This window comes from Poecilia formosa, unplaced genomic scaffold (assembly GCF_000485575.1).
Source record: "Poecilia formosa unplaced genomic scaffold, Poecilia_formosa-5.1.2 Scaffold166, whole genome shotgun sequence".
Taxonomy (NCBI): domain Eukaryota; kingdom Metazoa; phylum Chordata; class Actinopteri; order Cyprinodontiformes; family Poeciliidae; genus Poecilia; species Poecilia formosa.
Window position 1 is genome coordinate 152,321 of NW_006800105.1, and position 9,825 is coordinate 162,145.

Below are 9,825 nucleotides of genomic sequence, written 5' to 3' on the forward strand. Positions count from 1 at the left end.
CTGTCTCTGCGTCCTCCCCGTTGATTCTTTCCCAGGTGTCTCATTCCCTTGATTACATCGTGTGTATTGTCGTTGTCATCGTCTATTGTATGTTGTCTACACTCTCCAGTCGAACTGCTAAGTCCTGGTCGGTGTTCGCTCGCACGAAGTCCTGTCGTTCAGTTGCTACCGGTATTTGGCTGTGTGCCTGTCTCTCTGCCGTGCTGCCTGTTGGACTGTTTCGAGCTCATCATTAAACTCATCATCTTCACCATACCTGGGTTCTCTGCGTCTCTCCTCACCACCACCAACACACTTTATGACAAAAAGTAAAAAAAAAAATAAAATAAAGTATTTTATGGACATGAAAGCAGGCTCCAATAGTTTTTCTTTGTGACGTAAAAATAGACAACTTTAGATGTGTAGTGTCCACTTCACCTCTTCCAATTCCCTATCTTTGTAGTTTAGTTAACCCATTTTTTAGGAACAAACTGTAAACATCTCATTGAAGGGATACTTTAGCTCAGCGTCTGTATCCCTATGTCCTCCCTATTGTAGTTATAACCAGAAAATGCTGAAGATAGCACACTGTGGCTGACAGAAATACGATGTTAGCATTAACAAAACGATTCCCAAACAGCAAGTGGTCAGAAACTTAGCTTACAGTTGCTGAGCAGGTGACGAATGACAGGTCTTTCATGTACTGACAGGTTTTCTGTTTTTGTTTTTTTTTCCGCTGCAGAGTCATCAACGTATTTTACTGATATCAGTTCTGTGAAAGACACTGCAGTTTAAAGGAGCAGTTGGTTGGAAGCGGTGCTTTAATATTCCAGTTAATCTGGTTTCTTTTAAAATCACCTCGATGGCAAAGCTAATACAGCAACTGTGCATATATATGTATGTATGTAATTGAGGTGTTGGCAAATCAAGACAGAATAACTTATGACTTAACTGAAAGGCACCTGGAGTCAAAGACAAACAAAGCCTAAACAAACCAAGAGAGGAAAAACGGGATGGAAAATATGAAGGAAATAATGTACTGAGAAAAAACAAAAAGGAGTGTGTTTCCTGGAAAAGCTGACATGTTTTGGCTGCAGGTGATCTAACAAGGAACGGAACAGGAAGGAAATCAGGAGGCCTGAGGGCGGGAAAATCCAAGAGACAAACTGATTTTAGAACCAAGAACAAACAAAACAAAATATCCCCAAAAATAAAGTCGTAATAATAGAAACATGAAAAAGCTACAAATAAAACCCGCTGAAATCTTTTTTGTTTTATAAAACGTTTTAAAAACTCCAGAGATTTTCATACTACAATATGTCTATACTGTTGCATAATCTTTCACTTAATTGCAATTTCCTATGTTAAACTGAATTATCTTTTTTGGATATAGATTTACCCACAGAAATGGGCCCATTCAGTTAAGACAAGCTACACCCAAAATAATCCAATTCTAAATTATTACCTTTATTGTTCTTTGCAGATAACGGCGTTATATTCAGTACAGATAAAGAACACATGTGAAATTTAAGTATTCTTGCTGTTCAGTCTAATATATTGGAATAATCTCAGTGGTACATTTGCATGAAGCAGGACACCAGGCAAACACCAGCGGGTCGCTGCATCCGCTGAGGACTTTCAGTCTGGGACAGTTGATGAAAGGGTTTATATAAGGGCAAGGATTGGCTGAGGAAGAGAGGGACAAAATTAGGATGTCTTTTAAATACTAAGGACATGTTTCTGTAAGTTTGTTACTCTACTTACTGCAGAGTTTGTCCACACAGTTGTTTGGGCAGGAAGCACATGAGGTCCCAACCTTGTAGGGAGGCCATCTCTTAAAGTTTCCACTAAGGGACGAAAATTGTTTAGATTTTGTAAAGAAGAAAATAATATTCTTATTCAAAAATGTGTCTAATTTTCCCTCAATACTCAACAGATTTTTTTTATGACTGACTTTTTTGCACATTTTGTTTTGTTTGTTCGCCAAATCTTAAGGCCTGTATTTAAAATACTCAACATGATCCATAATAATAAAGTGGAAATTATAAAAAAAAAATAAATAAAGAAAACTTTTGCAAACTTTCACAAAGGTTGGAAAAAAATCACCCTTCAGATATTTCTATAATTTTAAATGAATGCACCTGTACTAAACTTAGTTTATTGCATATTATCTGGAGTGTAAATGCTTATATAATTTTTTTTTTCATACATTTGCAAAACATGTCTGCATGGTGTATTGTTTGTTGAATTCTGAAAAATTAAACAAAATAAATCCACTAATGTAACAAGATGTGGACAAAGTGAATGGCTTGCAGATGCAGTGTAAAATAGACTTTCCTGAATTACTTGTAAAAATGTCACGTACGCTCTGAAATAATGGCAGCCGTAGAAGTAGATGTTGTTGGGACATAGAGCAAATCCACAGCCCACTTTGTAGGAGCTGTTCCACACAACCTGGCAACACAATAATTACTGGTCATTTCTGGGATGGTTTCATTTTGAAACATTCTTGCAAGAACTGCAACCACAGGAGGAGCCCTGGACCCGGAGAAGTGAAATGTTTTTCATTAAAAAAAATGACACGGTTTGATAAAAATGTGCACCTGTGTGTAGTGACCGATGGGTCGTCTGTTGGTGGATCCATTGGGGTAAAGATAATGCGACTTTTCGCTATGCCAGGCCGTAAGAACAGTGGTCCATGAAGATGGGGAGGAAGTATAGAAGAGATTCTCACCTAATTCATATCCTGGGTAATGGAGGGAAACACATGGCAGCACTGATTAATGAGTATTTGCAGATAATTTTACATCCCCCACGAGATTACACTATTTGTGTAAAGCAGGCTTCATTAAAAAAAACAAAAAAACAATTGATGATAGTCTCCTTCATGATAACATCTCAGCTAATATAATTTATTATCAAAATAAGACATAAGATGACATTCACAGTATCTCTGACCGTTTATCACAAGGGCAGTCGGTTCAAAAAGAGCTTTTACGTTAATGGAGGAAATATTTACAGCCCAAAACGATGAAAAAGAAAAGAAGGAATATAAAAAGAGGCGCACAGCAAACGTACCGTCAAGCAGACGGGTGCTGGCTGGTCCATGACTGAGAGTACATTTATCCACCCAGGCCTGAGCGCTGGCCGCTAACTCTAAACTGTAAGTCTGAGGGGAAAAAATGAATGTTTAATTCTAGTTTCAAAGAACAGGACAAGCTCAACCAAGAAAAATGTTGTATTGCATAATTAACTGACGCACACAATAATCATCATACTAAGCTCCAAATTATTATTTTTGCATCCTGTGTAGAGCTTTGCTTCTTTCCTAGAAAATAAAGTAATAAGTCTGTTTCTCCATTGGATTTTGCATTTATATGGTTTGCTTGTGTTAGGCTTCAGTCAGATAAAAGTTATAGTAAAATAAGAAGTACAAATACAAAAAGTGTATTTTCTAAATAATCACATTAAAATAAGACAATTATGCAAACCAACATGAAAAGTTGGTTTCCCCTTGAATCTTGTGTGCCACACTTAGTGGCTACACCTCCCATTAAGTTTTTGCAGTAACTTATGAGTCTCTTAAATTGCATTTGTATAATTTTGGATCACTGTGTTTGGTAAATAATAAGAGGAGTTTTGAGACAAAGTAAAAGCATGTTTAAAGAATAAGACAAAACATCATAATTGCATTTAAGTTCAGACTTTGACTAGACATTTGACTAGATGACTAGTTGTGCTTTCAGCTTAAGGCAATGCAGTCCTTAAGGAAGAGGATTGTATTTCCTCATCTCTATATTTTAATATTTTATTCTTAACTTAGCACAATACATAGGGAACATACTGGCATAAAGAGACGGCTAAACCCATCAGTTTTTGCTAAAAGGGATTCCTATTTTACTAAAACATCTTTTGGAAAGGAAGATGTTGTGATTTTTGACAACAAATGACTTCAGCCATTGTTTTAAAAAGGTGATATGTGAGTTTTACCCATCACATAATTGACAAATCGTCTCTAATAAGGCCAAAGACCTTATTCTGCTATTGATTCATGTTTGGTGCCATTTATTACGATTGAATGATTACATTTTGTAGAAATAAGAAATACTGATCATTTGTTTTTCTTTTTTTTTTTTTTGTTTATCAAACAGGGGCCTCAGTTGGGCATAAGAAACTACGCACAACCACAACAGCTCGGCATCTTCTGCTGCTGGTCATCAGGTTGGTCACACACTACTGTGGGATGGCATCTCATTTCTCAATCAGATTTTGTCACAAATCACAACTCAAGTTATCACACAAATTGTTTTCACGTTATGAATTAAACGATCTGCCAGTCAAACCAGTACTTTTTCATCAATATTGAGAAATTATTTACTTAAAACATGCTCCTCTATCTTGCTGAAAAGTTACCTCTGTTAGCTTTACTAAGATATTTGCTCTAGAAACGAGACCATAAATACTTGGTAAGATTTTGTGTTTTTGCAGTGATCAATATGATGCAACATTTTGCTTCCAAGTAGCTTAGCATGTTTGAAGTGCTTGTTAATGGTTATTTTCCCTCTTGTTGTTTTAATTTCAGTAAAAACTGTTTATGTTACATGGTTGAATGAATAGTGCTATAAAATGTATTAATGATTAATTGATGGCAGTAGCGTTAAGTTTCACAACTATTTTTCTGTTTGGACCTATTAGACGGATTATAATGCATAAAACATTGGGGCTAAAGAAGGACTTCCCAGAAGACGATGAACTGAGATTAAAAAAAAAAAACATCAGTCAGGAGATGGATAGGAAACCTATACTGAATGCATGAGGGAATGAGGAAAAGAAATCAGGTTAGTTTATGTGATGCTGAGATTGGCCATGTCCAAACTTGAAAACTACTAATTGAGCTTGTGCATATTATCTAAAGCAAAAAGGCGATAAATCGTGTTTGGACATGAGAAGTTTGCTTTTTGTGCATCTTGATGGTTTCACACCTACAATCTTGAGTTTGTTGCATCTGGTAGACGGAGTTTGCAGGTTTTCAAATATATTTTGACACATCTAGCACAACTTCACTGACAAAATATCTTGGTTGTCAAGACATCATCTGAAATTGTAGTCGGTGATTAATAACTTTATTATTTGGCCAGCTTTTAGCAATGACCCAATGACAATCTTTTGTTTGTTAGTTTGTTGCTTATTACTGTTTATTATTATTGCTTAGTTGCATAAAATCAAATGTTAAGAAGGACGTTGAGAAGGGACCGACCATCATCAGCATGTCAGCAGCAGCAGGCTCAACTGCTCTCCTGAAGGCGTTGTGAACATTTACGATCTCGGCCTGCACGGTTGTGTTCTCCGGGCAAACATCTGTACACACACAAGAACACGCACACACACACACATCAGAAAGCGATGTGTAAACAGCAGATTAAAGACACAATGAGCGCTGACATTTACTCTGGCGGCTTAAGATATGACTCACAAACACATCCTGGTTTAATTGCTCTGAAATGGCTCGACGTAACAAAGGAGCACAGACACAGGACTGAGCTAAATCCGCTAATCTGACTGCGAGCCGTGCTGGCGAGGTTTCAGCTGATGCCGAAAATAAAACACTGCTGCTAAACACGCCTGCTGGGTTTAACGGGGCGCTTACCTTGCTGTGAACACATGATGATGTGAAGCCATGTGCATGAGGGAATGAGGAAAAGAAATGAGGTTAGTTTATGTGAAACAAACCCGTGAGTAAGCAGCTCATTTAGCTGTTTGGTTTTCAATAATGTACAAATTAACACCATGAATCTCTTGTTAATTGGCTCCTGAAAACACCTGAATTCCTGGTGAGAGTTTAGTGCTTGTTTCTCTTCTTAATTCTGTGACAAATGACTGAAGTCAAAACAACCTTTGTATTGTTTCTGCTTGTTTTCTGCTTGTCATCTCCCTTCAGATTTCTCCCATTGAGCTGAATTTCTCCAGTTGTTTCAACTGGGCCAAACAGAAGGAGGAGTTGTGAACAATTGATGTTTGATTTTTTTTTTTTTTTGTGTTTATTGAGGGCATATAGCTGCATTTCCTGCAGACCATGTCAGGATTGGTTGTCAAAGTGAAAGAAGCTAAATGACCAGAACCCACAAGATATTTTATTGCTTTGGGGAAACAAAGATAAAGATAGTTAAACTTTGTTACACCAGTTCAGTTAATCCAGCCATACAGATTTGAAACCCATTCTTTGCAGTGTACAGTGTGGTAAATTATTTATCCCTTTATGGGTTACTTGTGAGTTTTGCTTTTCCATTACATTTAAATGTTTCAGATTATCACATTTTTACATCATACAAAGATAATTCAAAATACAGAATTTCAATTATGATTTATGGAGACAAACTAAAAACCAAGTGGTCTCATCCGAATCTGGACTTTAATCTGATTTTAATGTCATAGAGAGACTGTTTCAAGAGGCCGATTTAAAACAATTGTGCAAGAAAGACTGAACAAACATTTCTCCACAGCAATGTAAAAGATTAATTTCCAGCTTTTGCACACTTTAGTTGACAGGCAGTTGTGGCTACATCTTCACAGTGGGCCAGGTTGGATAATGTTCCTATGGAAAGATTGATCTGAAACATTGATGTGTGGCAAGAAGGGAAAAAACAGGAAAAATCACTGATGGTGCAGTTATTTTTTTTAGCACTGTGGAGAAAAAAAGAAACAGGCTAACTTAAAATGTATGCACTTACTAAACTTCTTCACACAGATTTGAGTTCAATGCAAGCTTTGATATTCGGAAGCTTCTGTGAAGAAGTGAAGAAAAGAAGCACAAAAAGGTGCTAAACTCAGCTAAATTCAAAATATAATTTAGATCTGTTTTCAATACAAGTGATAGAGTTTAAGATTAAACTAGGGAGTGATTTCCAATCATTTTGCATATTGCAGGCTGGGATAATTCAATGTGTTAGAGTCACACTCACCACAACACAAGCAGTGTGCACATCTTGGAGTGTCAAGATGCAAATCAAGATGACAAACATCTTCCCGACAATAAAGAAGATTCCTCTACAAAAGAAGTGCAACACTGTAATATTCTGCACAGCCTCTTGACTCTTCCTTGTCTTCAGAACAAATATGACTTTAGTCATTCCTAAATAGGTTACTTTCTTTTTTCCATGATTTATTGCCTTTTAATTGAGCTCAATAACAAGTGCAAATATAACAACAACAAGAATATACGTACATTTTTAAGTCAAAGTGAAACCCGTCTGAGGTTTGCCTTCTCGACTGATGGATGCTCTTCTTAGATAAATCTATTTGTGGCATCAGTTACTTAAGGAAACCTCTGAACTGACATGCCCGCTCTCTGGTCTTCTTCTTCTGGAGGAGGTGAATTAAATATTTTCTTCTCCTCCTTTTATAGATCCAGCTCAGGTGGTCACATTCCCCTCCAGGTGATAATGACACAGCATGAACCATGTGGTTTACACAGCGAACTCTGAACAAAAAAAAAACAAATTCATCACCTTGTCCTGAAGGCGCTTTTTCTTCTGCAGGGTGCAACTGACAGGGAGTCCACAATGAACTGTTAAGCCCAGGGGTTTAGTGAATTCCTGATATATTAACCCGTGTTTACACAGCAGAGAATGGAAACATTGAGTTTAAGGTAAATAAAGGTAAAGGCTAACTGGTAGGGTACATTAAACTAAATGTCATGTATGTAGATGGATACAGATTGTGTAGGCTGAAGACACACCCTGTAATCGTTTTAGCACATGATGAAGGATGAGACAAAGGTGATTCTGGGTAGCAGAGTACCTGTACAATCCTTATTAATGTAAAGATTTCATTAATTAAAGGAGTCAGCATTTTCAGGGAAAGGTAATTCTCTCTCACATGCTGGATGCAGCATTCTGGACCAAATCGTATTCTTATTTTGCCTTAAGATTCTCCGCTTGTTTTTTGAGGATTGATCACGTGTTGCTGAACTTGAGCTTGCTTTCATGGATAAGAGACAAAGTCACACATGGATTGTATCAGGATGTTTAATTGTTGGCACCACCTAGGATTCGTGCTACAATTCATCTTTCTTCTGCTGTGAACAAAGGCTGCAGAAACACCAAACAATCAGATGGGATTTTATAAAAAGTTATTTTGCACCTGTCTTCTTCTTGCCATACTTATGTTTTTTGTCGAATTTCACACTGTCCTTCGTCTTGGTGAGCTTTTGTATTGTTGTTTTGGAGGGATGAGGGGTGGAAATCATCCTGCTAAGAAAAGGATGCTTTTCTTGGCAGAAGTTTTCTTCTCCTCGCTACTGATGTAGATGCACTCAAACCTAGACTCTGCACTGGTGGGAATAGGCTTGTCGTGATAAATGATAAATCAATTAGTCGCACGATAAATTAAACCTATCGACCTCATTTTAATTATCGGCTTTATCGTCTCTTCTTGCCTTTTTTTCTCTTTCTGTTGATGACACTGAATGAAAAAAGGCTCAGCTCCGGTGCTCTGCACTGACCCTCCCTTCCTCATTTCCTTAATGTAATGTCCAGCGCACACTACACGAGTTGGGTGTTCTATCAGAACGCTGTCAGAATAGCAAACATGCAGTGAGTACCATGCCCGCGCATGCGCATTAAGAAGTCCGACCGTCAGTGGAGTTGTCAGTTCACCATACGCAACAAGTTATGATGAAAAAAAGTCATTAAACTGTTTATAATATGATAACTAGATAAATATACATGCGTTGTTGTGGTTTCAAAGTGTATTTAAAGCAGGTCTGGCTGCAGCTGCAGTGAATTACAACACACGCCCGTGTAAAACTCATTAACCTACTTAACCGCTAAGTCAGGATGCCATACAGCTGTTCATAACAAAGTGTATGATGATCTACGTCACGATTCTATGTTGCTGATTAAATAAAATCATATGGTAGTAACAGCGTATACATGTCTGAGCTAAGCGTACAACTATCTGACAACGTATACTTATCTGACAGAACATCGGCCCATTTTCAAAACCTGAGAGCCAACAGAAATCCTGAGTATGACGGTTCGATCAGGTTCAGCCGTGTGCTGTCCAGCCACCTGGGCACAAAATAAGGGCTACAAGTCCAGTTAACTCATTTAAAATCAGGTATTAATCAATGCTTTACTAGAATCTACCCGTGATGCATGTGGCTAGAGTCAGCGTAAAGTCCTGACTGAATGAAAATCATTATAACCTATTTATGTCACGTTAACAAAGAGCAGCTGAAAAGTTCCAACTTCTCCCCTTATCCTTTCTATATTCTTTGTATGAAATGTTAAATAAATATTAATGTTGTTTCCACATATCATCTCCGATGTCCACTGGACTTCGGGTTGCCGTGTCAGCTGTTTGGGATTCCCCTCCATAATTTCCCCTCAGACAGCACAAAGGAGAATCTGTGCTTTCTGATTGACTACCTGTCACATTCAACGTTAAGCTCCCAGTCGGGGAAAACTCCTGATTTACATCGGAGCGGCCACGACGATCTAAATCACACTGCAGGATGATCGGTTACGAAATCACCATCAACAATCTTAGATCGGCCAACGATAGAATTATCTTAAGGGGAAAATAGGGGCAAAAAATTGTGTAGTGTGAACTACTGCATTAGGTAGTCGGATGTGCCCATCTTCTCTTGTCATGTCGGATGAAACTCGATTAGCCCACATGCAAGTACACAGACAGGAGAACAAGAAAAGTTCAATGGGTTTATTGTAGCGGGGAGGAAAATCAACTGGTGCGAGCGGCGGGCAGCAGCACCAACAGCACACTGAGAGAAAAAAGGGGAGATGGTGAGTTGAGGTGGTGGAACCTTGCGTAGCTTCAGAGATAAAC

At 37.9% G+C, this 9,825-nt stretch overlaps 1 protein-coding gene across 1 annotated transcript; it reads right to left on the minus strand.

Annotated features, from left to right (window-relative positions):
- Window positions 1-1,425: 1,425 nt before the first annotated feature.
- Window positions 1,426-8,145, minus strand: LOC103146692 (cysteine-rich venom protein). The gene is made up of 9 exons (XM_007564702.2): window positions 7,202-8,145; window positions 6,939-7,023; window positions 5,627-5,630; window positions 5,237-5,337; window positions 3,058-3,148; window positions 2,583-2,725; window positions 2,345-2,433; window positions 1,744-1,826; window positions 1,426-1,665 (listed from the first exon to the last, which is right to left on the minus strand). The coding sequence occupies exons 1-9, from the start codon at window positions 7,282-7,284 to the stop codon at window positions 1,529-1,531; spliced, it is 816 nt and encodes a 271-aa protein (XP_007564764.1). The 5' UTR covers window positions 7,285-8,145; the 3' UTR covers window positions 1,426-1,528.
- Between the last annotated feature and the right edge of the window lie 1,680 nt (window positions 8,146-9,825).